Genomic DNA, 19,971 nt, shown 5'->3' on the forward strand with positions numbered 1-19,971 from the left:
AGTTAGACATGCATGTTTCTCTTGGCGTATCTCTACCTTCATAAGTTTGTTATTATATCTACGAGTTTCTAAGGGCAGTTTGTGTCTTTGTCCATTGGATGTAAGTTTATTGTGTAGAGGGTTTGTAGATTGAGAAGTTAATATATAAACCTGTTTGATAATCTACCGGGCTTTAGAGTCATATTTGTGTGGGGCAATGGAGAAATGGAACATGCCTGGGCAGTTGTATCCACCCGGGACAGAAACAACAGGGGCGGTGGAGTGAACAGTGCCTGAGTTCTTAAGAGGCCTGGAGTCCAAGCGGTGTGGGGCCCGAATGTATGTGCTCAGCTCCGCACTAGAGCAGCATCCTCGAAGTGAGACTGCGGGAGCCGATAAAAGGTTAAGCCATCAATTTAATATATACCAAAACAATTACCTGCCTGTTAAAAGCTTTTAAAACCTGGTTGCATATTTTGTAATTAAGATCTGGACTTCCATTCTGGTGGAGCAAGTAGCAATGTGTCTAGATTGTTTAAAAAACAGTGGAAAGGTTTCATATTTTTGCACATACTTCACATCTGTTAAGTACGGCATTGAGCAATTGTGCATCTTGATTTTGAATGAATGGGGAATTTCACATTTCTTTTAGTTTTGATGCTGAAAGTCGTGATTCCCTCGGAGCAGACTGATTTACCTTTGCTTTCTGGTTCTTTTCTTTCAGGTGGCATTCTGGGAGGTATTCTTATATTTTTCTTTAGCAGGAGGAAAAGAAGTAAAATTCTGAGAGAAGCTAGTTACAAGGCTCGTAGGCCCAGATTTAGAGTAAAATGGCAGTTTTAAAACATCCTCCATAGTCTACACTCTTAAGATGCCTTGACTAAGAATCTTGAGTCCCAGGAGGTACTTGGATTATCAAACAGTTTAATTTCTCTTGGTTTCTTCACAGTATTTGATGTGTAGAACTTGCATGAAGAGGTTCTAAGACGTCTGTTCCTTTAGAGAATTCTAACACAGCTTCCATAGGCTGAGCCTGCTCCTGCTCCTCCTCCTGCTGCTCCTCCTCCTCCTGCTCCTCCTCCTGCCCTGCAGCTCCATGAAACCTTATAAAATCTTCCAATAAGATCATCTGTTCCTGTACTGGCTGGTTCTGTGTCAACTTGACACAAGCTGGAGTTGTCACAGAGAAAGGATCCTCAGTTGAGGAAATGCCTCCATGAGATCCAGCTGTAAGGCATTTTCTGAACTAGTGATCAAGTGGGGAGGGCCCAGCCCATTGTGGGTGGAGCCATCCCCGGCCCAGCCCATTGCGGGTGGTGCCATCCCTGGGCTGGTAGACCTGGGTTCTATAAGAAAGCAGGTTGAGAAAGCAATCCAGTAAGCCACATTCCTCCATGGCCTCTGCATCAGCTCCTGGCTCCAAGTTCCTGCCTTGTGTGAGTTCCTGTCCTGACATTTTTTTAGTGATGAAAAGTGTAAGTCAAATAAACCCTTTCCTCCCCAACTTGCTTTTTGGTCATATTTTGTTCAGATATCCAAACCCTGACTAAGACACTGTTTCAAGACTTAATGAACCCTTACAACAACTTCTTGGGTTTTGTGTGCTATGTCTCCTGTCCTAAATCTGTCCATCTGTATCCTCTCTCACGCAGGAGCCCTGGAGGTGCCTTAAGCGTGCCGTGCCCCTCTAGCTTCTGAGAGCCTTTACCCAGGTCTTTCCCTGGCCTGACTGAAAGGCCTCTCTTCTTTTTCCTCATTTCCTGCAGATTCTTTTGATAAAAGATGACTCTTCCAGGTTCCTCATGTTACTTAGCAAACTGAATGGTGGCAGTTAGCAAGTTTTCGTGTTGCTGTGATGAAATTCCAAACAATCACAACTTAAGGAGAGCTCCTTGTTTGAAGAGGGACAGGCCAGCAGAGCAGAGGTGGCCTACTAACCACCCTGGCAGAAACACTCAAGACTTGCCTTGAGACCTCAGGCTATTGAAACTATGAGAAACCCATTCCTAATTAAAACTGCCCTCCCACCCCAGGAATCTCTAGATGGGGAAAGGAAAGGTTAAAATGCTGGAGAAGAAACTTGGCTCCTCAGATGAGGTTTTAAATAGTTTAAACAACATATCTGCCACCTTGCAGAATAAATAATGGCAGCCAAGACAGTTACGAGCCCAGTGTTGGGTGGAACACATTTTTGATAGTACTGCATACTTAGACACACACCCTTTCCCTCTGTTTAAGACTTAGGGCAGAGAAATGAAAAGGTCGCTAGAACTCCTCATTCGTTCCTCTTCCACGTGTGACCACAGCGAACAAACCTCCTTTCCCTCCTGTTCTCCACAACAGGCCTCCTTAATCATCACATTGAGAATGGACGGCCACGTCCACCTTGCTGTGACCCAGACTTCAACCACTAAAGTATCAATACCAAACACAGTGTTCAGAGTCTGTGTGCTGTCAAACCTGGATGAGGCTCAGAAGACAACTAGGAAGGCTTCCGTATCACCATAATAGTAAACGTACCTGTGTCCTCTGGCAAACTGCGTGACACAAAAGAGACGTGCCTAGTAAACTAGTGGAACCTCAGAACGGTCCCAGGATATTATGGGGTCTGCTTTCCCACCACCGCTAGCCACCCACCCCACCCCCGTCTTTATGGAAGTCCTCTGGGGTGCTGGCAACCTGGCACACCCCCATAGTGCCAGTGGGTTGTTTGGCTACTCCAGAGCTCATGTTGATTCCCCAGTTGTCCAAAGGCTGTTAGTAAATAAATAAATAAATAAATAGCTTGCTGTTTTGAAATAGAATAGATCTGTGCCTCAATGCTGGTCTCCAGAGTCTGCTTCCTGGGTTTGTGGTTCTACCTCCCTCACCCCCTCCTGGGTCCCAGTTCCCACGAAGTAGCTGTCAGACTGCATCCACACACCAGGAGCAGAAAGATGTGTACTGGCATTCACCTGGTTTGCTTGTTTTTATTTTTATCCAGACCAAGCTCGGGTTGCTACAAGCCACATCCCAAATATCGCTTTCCTCCTCAGTCAAATGCTAGAAACCCAAACTCAGACACACACCAGGATCCCTAGGTGACTCCAAATGCAGTCTCTCTGAACACAAACAGGAACCACAATCAGGCATTTAAAGTTCCCTGGCGTCCTTTAAACAGAGCTCGGCTGGAGGCACTAAATGGTTAGATGACCGAACAGCTGTCTATTAAATCAAATTAAAACACAGATCAAGGAGGGTATCGGGGAACAAGCACACTACAGCCTCAGGCACAGATGGATGAGATGGGCCAGCTCTCAGAATAAAGAGTTTGGAATTGTCATAGGTCTGCGTCTCCACCTTAATTTGCACCTTTAGGGAGAGGCGAGATGAGTAGGTCTGACCACAACTGCGAGCTGTCAGTTTATCTGCAGAACAGCTCTTGTGGTGCCCTTCTTCTCCTCCATCCTCCCCCTTCCTCCTCCACATATACAGAATAACCTGAACCTAGCTAGCCATGTAACCCAGACTAGCCTCAATCTCAAACTCAGCACAGGAGATATAGGCCTGTACCACCATGTGCCCTGATACTATCATTTCTAAATTACAGAATTATGACATTTTCACTATGTGTATGTGTTTTAAAAGTCTATGAATCAATAATGTTTGATAGTATCCTGACTTTCTTATTTTGTGCAGGAGCATTAGCTGTCACTTGATGCCAAGACCCTTCTTGCTCTATTAGATCACATATGTTCTATGACTAAGTACCTAAAATATAAGTGATTGCCTATAGCTTACTAATTAAAAGTATATTTCTTTTTCACAGCAAAGTCGTGACAAAGCCCAGCAGAGTGGCACATGACTTTAATCCCTGCAGCCAACAGACAGAGGGAGGTGGATCACTCTGAGTTCAAGTCACTGTTCTATTGCTGTGGAGAGACACAATCAAGACAAATACAAAGTGTTTACCTGGAGGCCTGCTGTCAGTTTCAGAGATGAGTCCATGACCAGAATGATGGGGAGCAGAGCGGCAGGAAGATGAGCAGCACCCCAGAGAAGCTGAGAGCTCGCTCACATCTGATCAACAAGGGGGCGGGGAGAGCGACGGAGAGAGACAGACACACATGCAGGAGAGAGAGACAGATACAGAGAGAGAGAGGCGGACAGAAACACACACAGAGAGAGAAAAGAGAGAGATGGACACACACACACACACACAGAGAGAGAGAGAGAGAGAGAGAGAGAGAGAGAGAGAGAGAAAATAGGATTTCTCAAATCCCACTCATACTGACACACCCCCTCCAAGGCCACATCTCCTAATCCTTCCAGAACAGTTCCATCAAATAAGGACCAAACACTCAAATATATGAAGCTATGGGAGCCATTCTCCTTCAAAGCACCACAAAGAGAAAATTTAATTATCATGTTATTCAGACCAGAACACTATGAAATGATGTAAACTCAACATATTTTTTACCTCAAAATGTTAACACAGAATATGGCCAAGATATGGGGAAGGACTGTAAGAGTAAGTTTTTTCTTCATTGTAAATTAGTATACAACAAATAATTAAATAAATTCATAATAATGGAACTGGGCATGGTGCCACATACCTCTACTCCCACCATTCAGGAGACTGAGGCAGAAATAGTATACTTGGCAGGACCCAATTTCAGTTGCCAGAACCAGGGGAGCAGACCCCAATTTTTCCACTCACAAGCACATATACACATACACACAGACAGAGACAGACAGACAAACACACAGAGAGAGAGAAAGAATAAATCTTGTTTTAGAAAGCAAACGAATAATTAGTTTCTTTCCTTCTGCTGTGATAGGACACCAAAATGAACTCAACTTAGAGAAGACAGTTTATTTTGGCTTACCATCCCACAGGGTTACAGTCTATAATGGCAAGAACCACGCATGGCATGTGGAGTTGAAAGCTGGACGTTGTGACCTCATATATTAACCACAAGAATGAAACTAGGAGCAAACTGTAAGCGGGGTTAGGCCTTAGGCTCTCAGACCTGGCTCCCAGTGACAACTTTTCCAGCAAGGCCTCACTTTCTAAACCTCTCCAAAGAGTATCAGCAACAGAGGACAAGTATTTGAATGCCCGTGACAATGGGGGACGTCTGACACTGAAAACCACTACTGGTGGTAAGCTCTTTTCTCTTTGTGTCACTATCTCCCGTCATTTCTAACTTTTATATTTCCCATCCCAACATTTACTGAGCATGTCCTTAGAGTCATGGTCACAAGTCAGCAGTGGAATCACACGGTCATATCCTGCAGCTGAGTCTGAGACTAAGGAGGATGCTGCAGGAATAAGCAGAAAGTGACAATGGCTGAGACAGAAATAAGCAGTTGCAAGGCAGGGTCTCCTTAGGCACCCTACATGGTGGCACAGGTTTTGTGAACTCTAGCATGTAAGGTTTGAGGCCAGTCCTGGAGAGAACGGGAAAACAGGAAGTAGAAATTCGACCAAGAAGGCTCTACTCTGTGAACGTGGTCACTTGGCTCCCATAACAGCTCCCATACTGCTCACACTGACTTGTATTCCCATTGCTTTTGGTCAGTGTTTATCAACTGCAATAAAATACCTGAGGCAGGCGATTATAAAGGAAAGACGTTTGACTGGCTTATAGCATTGGATACTAAAAGTCTAAAGATAATGAAGGCCCAATTATAAATGACTGAGGTCCCCTTGGGGGGAAAAAATCACTTCTTCAAACAGGAGAGGCAGTGGAAGGTGGCCTCTCTTCTATGAAAGCCTTCCTTCAGAGTTAGCTTAGAGCCTTCCACAACTACTTTCATCACTTCCAAGATCACCGTCCACAGTGACCTATGAGCTTCCCAAAAGGTCCATGTTAGACATCAGCACTGCCTCCCATCCAACCATACCAGGGAGCGAATTCCCAGCACAGGAACAACTGTAAGCCAATCACACCAAACCCAAACAGCAGTACCATCTGTCATCTACCCACCACCCTGCAACCCAGCCCATTCATCCGTGACGGTGTCCAGTCCATCCATTGCCAAACCATGTACACGCTCTTCTCTCCAGTCATGACCCCCTCACCTCTTACCCATCCACTGTTCTTCACTATGACCATTTACCTAACCACCACAAACTCACTGATGTCTCATGTGAAACCGAGCTGGCCAGTTCTGATCCCCAGGCTCACAGTAACCTCAGCTGTGGCTGGAAGAGGTGAGGCGCTTAGAGTCCATAGGCTATGGGTTGCTTACCCAAGTGTCTCTAAAGGCAGGAGGAGGAGTCTACAGCAGCTCACCCAGGGGCTTCATATCTAGAGCAGTAGACCATGCTCTCGTTTTCTCACTTGGCTTTTCTCTTCTTCTACACTGCTTACACTCCAAGCCCTTAGTCTTGATCATGAGTGGAGTTGTCGGATCTCAGTCTTTGTTCTCCCTGGAAAATTCACACGGAAGTTCAGCATTTCCTGGTCTTGCAGACACATGAGGTATTTAGTGTGACTGAATTCCAGCCATGAGTTAGGGTCCCAGAAACTATATTTTAAAAAAGCACTTGGGGCTGGAGAGCTGCCTTCATAGTTAAGAGCACTTGATGATTTTATGTAAGACCCTGGTTTCAGTTCCCAGGATCTACAGAGTGGCTCACAACCAACTGAACTCCAGTTTTGGAGGATCTGCCTCCCCCTTCTGGCTTCCACAGGTACTACATGCAGATGGTTCACATACAGGCTGGCAGAAACAAGTATAAAAAATAAAAAATAAAAAAATCTTTCAAAAATTTCATGTTACAATTAAATGTGTGTGTGTGTGTGTGTGTGTGTATGAACACATGTGTGTACATCCTTGACAGCCAGAGTCATCAGATTCCCCCTGGAGCTGGAGTTACAGATGTGTTTGCTGGCTTATGTGAATATGGTAAATGGAATTTGGGTCCTCTGCAAGAGCAGCATCTGCTCTAAACTACTGAGCCATCTCTCTCCAGCCCCATATAACAGGAGCAATATTGTTCTGTTCATTTTTTATAATATGTTTGTCTTTGAATGCAGATATAATGGCTGGAGTCAAAACACCTATTTTGGACATGACTTAGAGGTCAAGATAAAAAGAGCTTGACTCCCGGGTCATAAAAATAACAAAGGTCTGTGCTGCACTTTAAGAACTTTCCAGTAATGCAGGCCAGAAGTTCCAAGTCTGACAAATGCACAGTTCGCCTATCCAAGGCTTTGAAGTAGAAAGGCAGGCAGCTTCTCATTGCCCTCAAGAGGGTCGTCCAGATGCGAGAAAGCTGTGGTTCTCTGTCCCCGCTCCCTTTCTCTGGCATTCTAGTACCATGCAGCAGTTGAACCTGACCCACCCTGAGGTTTTCTATAATTATCTTTATGGGTAAGAATGGTTCCCAATTTCATTACTGCACAACACATTTTAAATGCTGTCTGAAACCTAAGGGCAGATATGATGGGCATTATAGTCTAGTGAGAAGAGTCAGGAGAAGGCGTCTGCATTTCTCTGTTATTGCAGAATGATTCTGTCAAGGTTCCAGTTGTTATGTGTCCCTTTCTGGATCTTCTTAAGTCCTTCAGTCCAGAGACCCAGAGATGCCAAACTCAGTTTACCTCAGCTCCACAAATTTTAAGAAATGTTGACACATGGGTTGATACCAGAACAACTGAAGAACAGGTCCTGCTGTGCAATCAGTCCCCAAAGAAGCAGAAAGGAGTGTCTACAATTCTGTAGGTTTCACAGAAGCAGGGCCCTCTCCTGACCCAATCAGAAAACCCTGAGTTGCCCCATTTCCTTTGTCTCATATTCTGCCTCCACTTCTCTCCCTGTTGTGTCGCCATCCTCTGGTTTACTGTCTCCTGTGTCTAAGTCTTTCCTCCCAGAGCTCACAGTGTCCTACACACCTTCTACAGCACAACTTAGCAACAGGCTTACCTCAGCCCTGAAGGAACTGAAAGCTGAGTGTTTCCCATACTGCAACACACAAGAAGTGTGTTGGAAGTGTCACCTAGGAACGCATGTCATGGAGATCACACCACCTTATCAAAGCACCCCCAACCCCAGTGGCAGAGGGTAGACAAGGAAACTGAACATGATGGCGGAGATTGTCTAGCCTTTCCCTGCTCTAGATGTTCCTCTCTGTCCCTCCAAACCCATTGGTTCATCACTAGAGAAGCCAGGATTTAGCTTTTTTTTTTTTTTTTTTTTTTTTTTTGTGGTCCTAGTTGGGTTCATTAGAATTGAAGGCCACCCAGGGCTTTGTGCCTCTCACTCAATGGTGCCCACTTGCAGAAGAGGCCCTGTAAACCTATCATGGTTCCTCACAGTGTATTCTTATCTCATTATCTCTATAAAAGATTAGATTACCAAAGGCACAGTGGCAAAGAACTAGGTTCTTTTCCTGATTTGCGCCCAAGTATAAATGAATCCATTTCTCTTAACCAATTTCTCTTTCATAATTTCTTTTGGAATACAGCAAAACTAAAGCAGTGGGTATGGACCTAAATGCCACATAATAGTTGTGGCAAGGACCAGAAAATGCCAGCACTGGGAGAGGTGGCAGCAGGGATACAGGTAAGCGTGGGTATTAAGAGAAGGCAGATCAGACTTGTCACCCTGGCACTTGTGCCCCCACCTTTCTGTTCCTGGTCTGGGACCCAGGGCACAATGACAGCAGCAAAAAACAGCACCTGAATTAGCCCTTTCCTCTTGCTGGTCTCACCCTTCTTACTTCGCCTGTAAACACACACACACACACACACACACACACACACACACACACCACCCAGAGACAGGATATAGCTGGTATGGCCATGTGTCTTAGTTAGGGTTTTATTGCTGTGAACAGACACCATGACCAAGGCAAGTTCTATAAGAACAACATTTAATTGGGGCTGACTTACAGGTTTAGAGGGTCAGTCCATTATCATCAAGACAAGAGCATGGCAGCCTCCAGGCAGGCATGGTGCAAGAACTAAGAGTTTTAACATCTTCATCCAAAGGAAGCCAGGAACAGACTGAGCATCCTCAGGCAGCAAGGAGGAGTGTCTCCAAGCCCAGCCCCAGAGTGACACACTTCCTCCAACAAGGCCACACCTTCTAGTAGTGCCACTTCCTGGACCAAATATATGCAAACCATCACACATGTTTACCATTTAGCCCCATTGGTTTCCATTTCTTTAACTGCAAGTAAATACAATAATTAACAAGACTGGCCAAGATTATCATCACTGGTGTATTCTATCCTCGGCTCTAGGTCTCTGTGCTGCATCTTAGGCCAAGTGTATTCAAACCACTCAGCGGCCTCCGGTGCTGTCCATCATCCCTGTGCCCTTCCAGTCACTGCTGTCCGAAGGTGGAGGAAAGCTTCCCTGCAAAGTGTACTTGAGTTCTGCACAGAGGACGCTACACAGATTAAAAAATTAAATACTGAAAGTGATAATGAAGGCAAAGCAATAAAATATTTACAAATATAATCACAAAACTTTTCAGAATTCTCTTTTAAATTACTAAATAAATAAATAGAAATAAATAAAATAGCATTCCTATACAGAGAAATCAATACAAAAAAGAATTCAGAGGCAACATACATTCCCTATTTCCTGTCTCTCTAGCAGATTTATGAAGTGCCACTGTTACTCAAGAAAAAAATATTATTCTACCAATTACCTACTCCATGTCTGGTTTTCTGTTTCTTTAGAATATATATGAAAATGTATACAGATAACCTAAGGTATTTAATTCCCAACATACTTATGCTGGTCATTTAACCTCTCTCAAGAATGAGGCCTTGAGATGGGGTTAGAGAGCATTTTAAATATTTGCTGAGGGCAAGTCATTCAGAAATATATCAAACTAAGACAGAGCTAATTCTAAAGAGAATAATCTGCATTGTAGGTGAAGGGAAAGCCTAAGCCTGTGGGATTAATGACAACCAGGCAGGGCGGTGTGTGTCATTAAGACACACACTGTCTCAGTTCTGAGGCTCAGCCAGAACTGCCTGCAGTTGGTCAGCCTGTGCTGGTCTGTGACATCATCTGAAAATTATTATAAATATTATTTTTTTAAAGGGGCAAAACATTTAAGAGGCAAATGAAACCCTGGGGGCAAAATGGAAGCTTCCATTTTGTTGTAGAAAATTCATAGAAAACTATGACTGTGGGAATAAGCAAGGCTACTCTGCTCTATCCAGACCAGATATACAGATTAACAGGTGGGGGGAAATTCGAATTACCAGCATAGTGCATTCACAAGGAGCCAATTCTGCCTTAAGCCTGTGGGATGTCTTAGCTCTATAATTTAACTTCTAGAGAGCATTCAGGCATTTCACACAAATTAAGCCTGATGTGAGCAAGAAAAAACCGCATTCCCAACACTTAATATTTCTTTAAGAAATAAAAATAAAAACCGAGACTTGAAACAAAAACTTCTCTTAAAAACTGTTGACTCAGAATATTCCTTCCTACCTGTCTCACCGAGAAGCCTGAAATGATGGTGAAAACTAGTTACATATTAGCAGTGTTGGCAACAAGCTAACCTTAAAGGTGAAAAATGCTACACTGTCTTTAACACTTAGAACTGACCAAATGTTAAATATAAACGTCCTATGTAGTAGGTGTCACACCAATTACTAGATTAAAAATACCTTTAAAATAAAAGGGCCATTCGTCAAGGGACTTCAGTGTCTGTGTTTCCAATGGAAGAACTGAGTAAAAAGGCTCCACAAAAAGGATAAATGACTTGAGTGGAAATGTGTGCAGACTTTGTGCACTTGGACACGAGTGGGCCCATGACTTTGGGATAGACGCCCAAGTTGGGGGTGGGGGAGGTGTCCTCCTTCAGGATCTTCATCTATACCTTGCAGCTGCGCTTTCACTTTATGCTTGCTGTCACCTCTAAGCCTTCCTGTCGGACCCAGACTTTCACCAGCTGTAGCTGTTAAGAAAAGGAAACCTGACCAGTATTAGGATGGCCTCCGCCCTGGCTGCCCTTTACGCAGGACCTCGCGATGATTAGCGCGTATCTGTAAACGTCATCTAACGAATGTCCAATCAAATGTAAAGTTAGTAATAATCCAGGGTACCATTGGTTTAAGACATACAGCCAATGAATACGATCTTTTTCGCGCCCTGCGCTAACTAGTTGGTATGGAAGTTTCACTTCATGCTAGTAACAGCTACTCCTAAACAATGCCTTCACACCAGAGAAACGTGTGCAGTTATGTATGGCACACGTACACTTACCGGAGTAACCGCAGGTTACGACGGGGGCAGTGAATTACCTAGCAACTAATATAACCACTTTACTCGAGGGTTAAACGGTCTCACCATGTAACTATAAACATAAGACACATGTTAAGCTGGTGTTCCAGGTGGTTGACCCAATCGGGACAAACAGATAACAGCTCTAAGTGTGTACAGCTACATTCACGGAGCTCTCTGGGTGGCTCTGAAAAGAGCCTTTGGGGCTTTGTCGCTGTCACAAGCAAGCCTACTTCTTTTTAGCAGCGGCCTTCTTAGGCTTAGCTGTTTTAGGCTTAGCGGTCTTAGGCTTGCTAACTTGCTTGGATGCCTTAGACTTCACCGCCTTGGGCTTGGCTGGGCTCTTTGCAGCCTTTTTAGGCTTGGCAGCAGCCTTAGCCTTCTTAGGGCTCTTGGCAACTTTCTTTACTCCAGCCGCCGCAGGCTTCTTCGCTTTCTTTGGAGTTTTCTTCACGGTCTTCTTCGCCCCCGCAGCCTTCTTAGGCTTTTTCGGGGTGGCACCTGCGGGCTTCTTGGCCTTAGCAGCCCCAGTCTTCTTAGTCTTGGGCTTGGCCTCGCCGGAAGCCGCCTTTTTGTTAAGCTTGAAAGAACCAGAGGCGCCGGTACCTTTGGTCTGCACCAGGGTGCCCTTGCTCACCAGACTCTTGAGTCCAAGCTTGATGCGGCTGTTGTTCTTCTCCACATCGTAGCCACCAGCAGCCAGCGCCTTCTTGAGCGCGGCCAGGGACACGCCGCTGCGCTCCTTGGAGGCAGAAACAGCCTTAGTTATGAGCTCGGACAGTGGGGGGCCAGTGGCCTTGCGCTTCGCCGCACCAGCCTTCTTTGTCGTTTTCTTCTTGGCGGGAGACTTCTCTACAGGAGCCGGAGCAGCAGTTTCGGCGGGAGCAGTTTCGGACATGGTGAGACTAAAAGCTGCTATAAAAGGAGACCTAAAGAGAAGAGAAAATTTTGCAATGCTCCGTTGCTCAGGCTCCGGGTTTATATAAGGCGGTGCTGGGCTGTGATTGGTGGAGCGGCCAATCCGCCGCCCTGTGGCCGCAGCGACTCAAGGTTACAATCCCAACTTGTGTTTGTTAGTCCCAAAACTTTTACTTACTGCCGAAAATAATGCCACAGAAATTGGCAGTTTGGAGTTCCAAAGGAGAACAGCCTTCGGTTACACGTACCTGTTTGTGTGTTTTCGAATCACATGCAACTGACCAAAGATATTTCTAAAAATTCCTCCAGTGTTTAATAAAACTTCTCCAAGCATAGGGCATCCTCAGAGTTACTTGCATGTTTCCGTAAATTTACAAGAAGTATGCAAAGAACATTACTTAAGGGGATTTGTACAGAGATACCGCCTTCAATTTTTGCAATAGTAAAACCACTAGTTCTTTTGGTTTGGAAAAGAACTTTGCTTGTGTCTGCAGCAAATAACACAGGCCAGAGAGCCTGACTAACTACAGACTGAAATTAACCACTAAAGATATTTCTCTTTAAAATAGTTCAGACCCCTAGAACTTTGTACGTATTGACATCTAAAACGGAGAGTGCAGTATTTCTAGTGTGAAAGTGAATTGTTTGAGAATGGGAGATTAAAAATCATTTTATTTAAGAGCTGTAGGGATTGATGGCTTAACATTTAAACTACTCTAGGAAAGTTGGGTTTAGTTCCCAGCACCCACAGGACAGCTTGCAACTATCTATAATTCCAGTCCCAGAAGATCTGGAATCTTCTGCTAGATTCGCCCAGTATCCGGCATATAAGTAATGTACATATATAAATGTAGAAAAACTCTCATGCACTTAAAGCTAGAAAACATAGCTCAAATACTTAGAAAGGAATCACTAACTTCAGAGGCCAATCACCTTAATTATAAATAAAAATAAATTAGATATGGTTCTGATCAATGGGCTTTCACAATTAGCTAGGGACGTTTGGAAACAGAAAATACATTATAGAAAATTTCTAAAAGTTTCAATAAAAATTTTGAGGAGATCCTACTGCCCTCGAAAGAGAACGGTCACACTCTTAAGTAAATAGCCAATGACAATATTGGTAATATTTGCATGTTTAGATAACAATAAGGCCAAGATTTTAGAATATTATTGAAGAACCTACATTTATACAAATCCAAAGATTTTCTCGAGCTGGGCGGTGGTCGCACACTTCTTTAATCCAGGAATTTGGGAAGTAAAGGCAGGTCAAGCACAGTCAAGAGTCAATAGCTCAAGTTCCAGGAAAGCTGGGATCACACAGAAAACCTTGTCTTGAAAAGGCTTTGGGAAAAATAAATGTAAAGGGAAAGGGTTAAGGTGGTTTGCTGTAGGGAGAAAAATAAAGCTTCCTATAGTAGAAGTGAGTTTTGCTTTGGTGACGAAAGATGTACAAGATTTGTACCAGTTCAATAAAAGGTACCAGAATGCTTTAGATGTATAATAAATCACAGAGAATTTTACTACTTTGCTTTCAAAAAGAAAAAAGAAAAACCACACAGCCTGGAGCTTTGTTTTGTTCTGGTTTGGACCATAAGTCTCTCTTGAGCACTGGGACATGCTTATAGTCCTATTAAATATGTACCTGAAGCAAAATTAGGATTAGCTCTTTCATTGCTAGATATTCAAGGAACATAGAAAACTTTTGCCCTTATCTCAAAAAAAATAAGATGCTTTACCAATACAGAAGTTGGTAAGTATGCTAAAGAAGCCAACATATTTGCTACAGTTATAGGAACTGTGTAAACAGCAAGACCTACAAATTTTATCAAGCTAGTGATATTTTGAAGCCCAGAAAATAGTTTAGAAGGAAACAAGGGATATCAAAACCACTTACTCAAAAACTTTACTTTTAAAGTAAAAAAAAAACTATACAAGGATGGCTCACTATGCAAACTAGCTTTAGGAAACACTCCAGACCTAGTGAATGGGGATTCCCATAAACTTGTATTTACGGATAGGTGTACAGGAGAATTAGGTGCTAATAACCCCAGGTTTTAGATCGCTGCCACCTTTAAAGGAAACTACCGAAGGCGTATGCATGTAGAGGCAGTTAGCAACGGCTAAGGTAGAGTGGAAGAAAAAAACTAAAGGTGGCAGGAGAATGGAACACGTGTTGTCTTGTACACCTTAAACACATTGGAGGAGTGTGCAAACCGAGGTCATAACATTGAACATGGTAAATGACTAATATCTATGATATAGTTAAAACAGCTACTTTTTGGTGACAATGAAGGGGGCTCTGAAAAGAGCCTTTTATAGAAGTGAGGAAGCATTAAGCCCTCTCTCCACGGATGCGGCGGGCCAGCTGGATGTCCTTGGGCATGATGGTGACACGCTTGGCGTGGATGGCGCACAGGTTGGTGTCCTCAAACAGACCCACCAGGTAGGCCTCACAGGCTTCCTGCAGGGCCATGACGGCCGAGCTCTGGAAGCGCAGGTCGGTCTTGAAGTCCTGCGCGATCTCGCGCACCAGGCGCTGGAACGGCAGCTTGCGGATCAGCAGCTCCGTCGACTTCTGGTAGCGTCGGATCTCGCGCAGCGCCACGGTGCCGGGCCGGTAGCGGTGCGGCTTCTTCACGCCGCCGGTGGCCGGGGCGCTCTTGCGGGCGGCCTTGGTGGCCAGCTGCTTGCGCGGGGCCTTGCCGCCGGTGGACTTGCGAGCGGTCTGCTTAGTACGGGCCATTTCCGGAAGCTAAGAGGAGAGTAAAACTACCAGAGTGTGGTAGGAAACGGCAGTATATATATAACGAGCCGTCCTTTTTCATTGGACAGTAAACTGCTTACATCATAGTTCCTGACAGAGGATTGGTCTGTGTTTAAATCAAGCCATGAAAAGGAAAACGTTGCCTACATTTTATATTAAATGTACAAACTGCGTTTTTTTTTTTTTGTTTTATTGATTTTGTAAGGAAAAGTTACTCTAGCAACTCTCAGGAATAATCATCTTGAGAAAATGTTGGCTTTGAAGATCAAAGGACCTCTTTATTTATTTGAACAAAGGCGCCGTTTTTGAGAGCAGAAATTTAATGGAAAAAAAATCTGAAAGGAAAATTAACAAGCAAAATAGTTATTCCTGGAGTCATCAACACTTCTTACATTTGATTTCACCCAAGAGCCGGTGCAAAAGTTTTATGACCGGAAAGGTTTAGAAATTGTAAGTGACTTTGTCTTCCTCTCCACAGTTGCGATTTTGGCGCGAAAAAAATAATAAAAATAATGGGTGAATCCGCAACTTACTGGAGTTTCAACACAAGAAGGCATTAAACTCCTACTACTATATTACAGCAACGCTATATGGGACACGGGTTCGTGGTTTGCAATCATTTACAAGTTACAAGGTTACAACCTTCAAGGTTGGAGGGCAACGCGGGAATTCAGACACAGCAGCCTACACAAGAAAAAATGTATTGAGCTCTAGAAGACTAAGGCAGCTTCAGGAGTAGCTCAGCCCGGGGATTATCTTGCTGCTGTTGAAGCAGCCAGAAGGTGGCAGGCTCGGTGATACTCAGTACATTGCACGTGACTTTTGGGTAGAGCTTGGTTCTGCTTTTGTTCAGGCTCCCCAACCCCTACCGCCCACTTAAGGTGGTCAGATTTACCAGTACCAAAAGCAATAAGATCAGATAGTAGGCCCCTTCTTTTATAAGCAGGCTTTTGCCTAATTGGGAATATCTGGCGCAAGCAATATTTACTCGCTGTTTACCAGAGAACCATATCAGAATTTTCAGGGAAAAAGAAAGAGCTGCTGAAAGTCTAGATTATAAAGACTCTAATTTGAAAATAGCTCCATTCACCTCACATCGGAGCTACCCACTGCTACTGGGTCATCCTTGCTCATAAGTCAGGCTCCTAGCCCACCTTCACTCACAGTGTAGTCTGTGTGGCTGGTTGATGGGTCTATGAAGCTCACAGCCTCAGAGAGCTGATGACAAATGGTTCTGACACTGTCAGCTGTGCAAAGTGTTGTATATCACTGTAGGTGTGTGCCCGCTCTCTCTCTCTCTCTCTCTCTCTCTCTCTCTCTCTCTCTCTCTCTCTGTGTGTGTGTGTGTGTGTGTGTGTGTTTGTGTGTGTGTGTGTGTGTCTTCCATCTATAATTATTTGGGAAAGAGGGATTCAAACGCCAGCTTCCTGTTACTTTTTCCTGTGCTTTTCTCAGACTTGGCACATTTCTGCTGAAGTGACTGGAGTTTTCTTCATTCCAAAAACATTCAAGAATCAGAGCCCCATATTTCTCGGCAGTGGGAAGAGATCAAACAGGCTGTTCAGAACTCATTCCTGTCCTCTTTCTCTACCCCTGGGGGGAGGGGGAGGGACACCCAGACATTTTCTCAGTTCCATTTACAAATAAGAGGCACAAAGCAGAGAGAGGCCAGAGATGACTTTACTGCAAGAAAAACCACTTGAAAGTCAACAGTGTTGCTTGGGTATCAAGATACCAGCGGTTTAGAAAGAATTACCAAACGCCCTATACTATCTTTTGGGGCAAATGAGTTTTCTCCCATTTTCCTCTTACCTGTAATTTTAATGATGTTTACCTTTAAAACGTGTCAACACTTTTCTTACTCTTGAAACAAATGTTACCTTTAGTTTTAATAGTTTGTGTAAGTACATTTTTGAAGTGCACAAGGTCTTGTGGGTTAATAACTCCCATAGGTCCTGTGTGGTCTTGGCATCTTGCAGAAAAGCCTCAACAAGATCCTTTCCTTGCATCCATTATTTTAAAACAGGAAGCATTCTCCCTGGAGGAAAAGCACAGTATTTGCAATTTTATAACACAAAATTCGTGTGTCCGATTCTCTCTAATGAAAAGGGATGCAAGCAGGAAAAAAAAATCTAACGTTGATACCTGAGGCCTCCAAATTCAACTGACAAAGGCATATTAACAAGGGAAATGATTTGTGAAATGATTTATGGAATGTACAGAAAAATGCTTTGCAGCTAGCAAGCTTCAGCAAATCAAAAAAAAAAAAGAAAATTTATCGTCTCTTTTAAGAATGGGGGGGGGGTATACGGGAAAGTAAATACATAAACTAGTAATGGGAGAGGCAAACCTAAAAGGAATCCTTTGTGGTGGGCACTATTTTTTGTTATTTCCGAGCACGTAACAGGGAAATTTTCATTCGTGGTATTTTAAAGAAAAGTGAGAGCTAACTCTGTCAAGTGTCTCACCGTACCTGCTATAAGAGTCGTTTTCAATTAATCCTTATACTTGGGGTCATGAGATTAATCCCCATGAGATTTTTGAAACTTGTCTTGTTTGGTTGCTTTGATCATTATTCAACGTTTTATCCTAAGTCTCCTCGACGAGATACTGAAGATTGGGCCTGTAAAACCAAGCCCGGGCTTTCTGCGCTCCTGGAGCCTTTTTCTCCGAACATTGGTGCCAAAGCGACAGCACAAAGAGTAGAAAATGGAGCTTCACTCCTACAGACGCAGTGATGTGGGAATGGAGACGCATTCCACACCATGGAGGAAAGACTGCTGCTGCACACGCAGAATCTGGAGACCAGGACTGCGGTTTGTTTTGGGGTAGACCAACTGAGTCAATACTGAAGCTCCCAAACTACGTCTATTTTCCCATGAGATCATTACTTCCCTTAAGATACTCTCCCATGGCATGTTCATGCTGCTCCAAAGACTCTGTAAAGTAGGACTAAAATATGGGTTGAAACGTAGGCGTAAACTATCAAGGCTATAAGCTTGATAAGACGTTAGTAAAGTGCAAAACATGAATGAGGATAGTGTAGACAGCCGCATAGTGAGTGAAAAGGTGATGGCTCTAAAAAGAGCCTTTTGGGAAGGAAGGGAATAAAGAATTTTAAGCCCTCTCCCCGCGGATGCGGCGGGCCAGCTGGATGTCCTTGGGCATGATGGTGACACGCTTGGCGTGGATGGCGCACAGGTTGGTGTCCTCAAACAGACCCACCAGGTAGGCCTCGCTCGCCTCCTGCAGGGCCATGACGGCCGAGCTCTGGAAGCGCAGGTCGGTCTTGAAGTCCTGCGCGATCTCGCGCACCAGGCGCTGAAACGGCAGCTTGCGGATCAGCAGCTCCGTTGACTTCTGGTAGCGCCGGATCTCGCGCAGCGCCACGGTGCCGGGCCGGTAGCGGTGCGGCTTCTTCACGCCGCCGGTGGCCGGGGCGCTCTTGCGGGCAGCCTTGGTGGCCAGCTGCTTGCGCGGGGCCTTGCCGCCGGTGGACTTGCGAGCGGTCTGCTTAGTACGAGCCATGACTTCGGAGATAAGTCTGGTAGGATAACCGAGGCAGAAGGCCTATTTATAGAGAGAATCTGAAGCTCATTGGACAATGCTTTGGACCACGCCTATCCAACTCTAATGTGATTGGCCAACTGTCCCTTTGTTTTGTTTTGTTTTGTTTTGTTTCAAACCTTAACTGGGCTTGTGTAACAGTTTCAGAGTCACTCCCTACATTTATGTCTGAAGTCCTGAAGCTGAGAGAAAATTGCTGCTAAGAGGCAAGCCTGAAATATGTCTCTAAGAAATGCATGTGCAACTTTGATTCTTTAGCAATTTTCGATCTGTAGTTTCTATTTCTCAGGTTTGAGCTGCTGATAATTTTTTTCCTCCCTTTATAGATAACTATTATTGGAATGATTTTGTTGAAATTCACTGAAACTGAAACAGGATACATTAATATGCCAGGTAAGGTGTCCACAAGCATGCATTTGCAAATCCTTTGATATGTGTTTATTTCTCATGTATAGGTTGTTCAATCCTTTTTTCCAGATGACTGGTAGTAACACTTTCCTTACTCCTGAGTGCACTAAAACAGGATTAAATGCCAGGTGATGAGTCTCTTATCATCTGTAGCTAGTACATCTCAAATATTATGCTTCTTCAAAATTCAATGCGTGTATCAGTTGACTACCAAAATTCGACATATATAGAAAAAATGCCCGCCAATTGTTCGACTCTGTAAACTTAAGATATTTCTAACGTTTCATCATGTGTTCCTGTCAGTTTTTCAATCTAAAGGGAAAACCAACTCATGGTTCTAAAATTTTTACTTAAAACTTTGATGCGATTTAAATGCTAAGGCAAAAACTTTTCCTTTAACTTATAATGGGGATATGAAAATTAAAAGCAGTTAGGAAACTTGAAAACCAAAAACAAGATAATCCAAACTGAAGCTTTCACCAGTGTAGCTACTGAGGAGTTAATCCTCACAAAACTTAATTTGAAGATCAAGGACGAGAAAACATGACTTCTGCAGTAAAGATTAAATTAATTCTTAGTAACATAGTAATAAAGCTTAAGCTCTTCTAAAGATGTGAGTGTGTGGCTCTGAAAAGAGCCTTTGTTCTCAGATGAGCTCGTTAAGACTTATTTGCCCTTGGCCTTGTGGTGGCTCTCGGTCTTCTTGGGCAGCAGCACGGCCTGGATGTTGGGCAGGACGCCGCCCTGCGCGATGGTGACGCGGCCCAGCAGCTTGTTGAGCTCCTCGTCGTTGCGGATGGCCAGCTGCAGGTGGCGCGGGATGATGCGCGTCTTCTTGTTGTCGCGGGCCGCGTTGCCCGCCAGCTCCAGGATCTCGGCCGTCAGGTACTCCAGCACGGCCGCCAGGTACACCGGGGCGCCGGCGCCCACGCGCTCCGAGTAGTTGCCCTTGCGGAGCAGCCGGTGCACGCGGCCCACGGGGAACTGCAGGCCGGCCCGGGACGAGCGGGTCTTGGCCTTGGCGCGAGCCTTGCCGCCCTGTTTGCCGCGTCCAGACATGGCGAAAGATAGTCTCTGACAACTGTTCTG

General features: G+C 44.4%; 4 protein-coding genes across 4 annotated transcripts; all 4 read right to left on the bottom strand.

Annotated features, from left to right (window-relative positions):
- Positions 1 to 11,451: 11,451 nt before the first annotated feature.
- On the bottom strand, positions 11,452 to 12,120 carry H1-5 (H1.5 linker histone, cluster member; the record flags this gene model as incomplete). The annotated part of the gene is made up of 1 exon (XM_080917967.1): positions 11,452 to 12,120. The coding sequence occupies one exon, from the start codon at positions 12,118 to 12,120 to the stop codon at positions 11,452 to 11,454; it is 669 nt and encodes a 222-aa protein (XP_080774093.1).
- A 2,355-nt stretch (positions 12,121 to 14,475) lies between these two features.
- LOC308421570 (histone H3.1) lies at positions 14,476 to 14,886 on the bottom strand (the record flags this gene model as incomplete). The annotated part of the gene is made up of 1 exon (XM_080917975.1): positions 14,476 to 14,886. The coding sequence occupies one exon, from the start codon at positions 14,884 to 14,886 to the stop codon at positions 14,476 to 14,478; it is 411 nt and encodes a 136-aa protein (XP_080774101.1).
- Positions 14,887 to 18,024: 3,138 nt separating this feature from the next.
- On the bottom strand, positions 18,025 to 18,435 carry LOC308421569 (histone H3.2; the record flags this gene model as incomplete). Its single annotated transcript, XM_080917974.1, has 1 exon — positions 18,025 to 18,435. One exon carries the CDS (start codon positions 18,433 to 18,435, stop codon positions 18,025 to 18,027), a length of 411 nt encoding a protein of 136 aa, XP_080774100.1.
- Positions 18,436 to 19,548: 1,113 nt separating this feature from the next.
- On the bottom strand, positions 19,549 to 19,941 carry LOC308421574 (histone H2A type 1-B; the record flags this gene model as incomplete). The annotated part of the gene is made up of 1 exon (XM_080917979.1): positions 19,549 to 19,941. The coding sequence occupies one exon, from the start codon at positions 19,939 to 19,941 to the stop codon at positions 19,549 to 19,551; it is 393 nt and encodes a 130-aa protein (XP_080774105.1).
- Positions 19,942 to 19,971: the final 30 nt, after the last annotated feature.

The sequence above is a fragment of the Micromys minutus genome (assembly GCF_963924665.1).
Source record: "Micromys minutus genome assembly, chromosome: 6".
Lineage (NCBI taxonomy): Eukaryota > Metazoa > Chordata > Mammalia > Rodentia > Muridae > Micromys > Micromys minutus.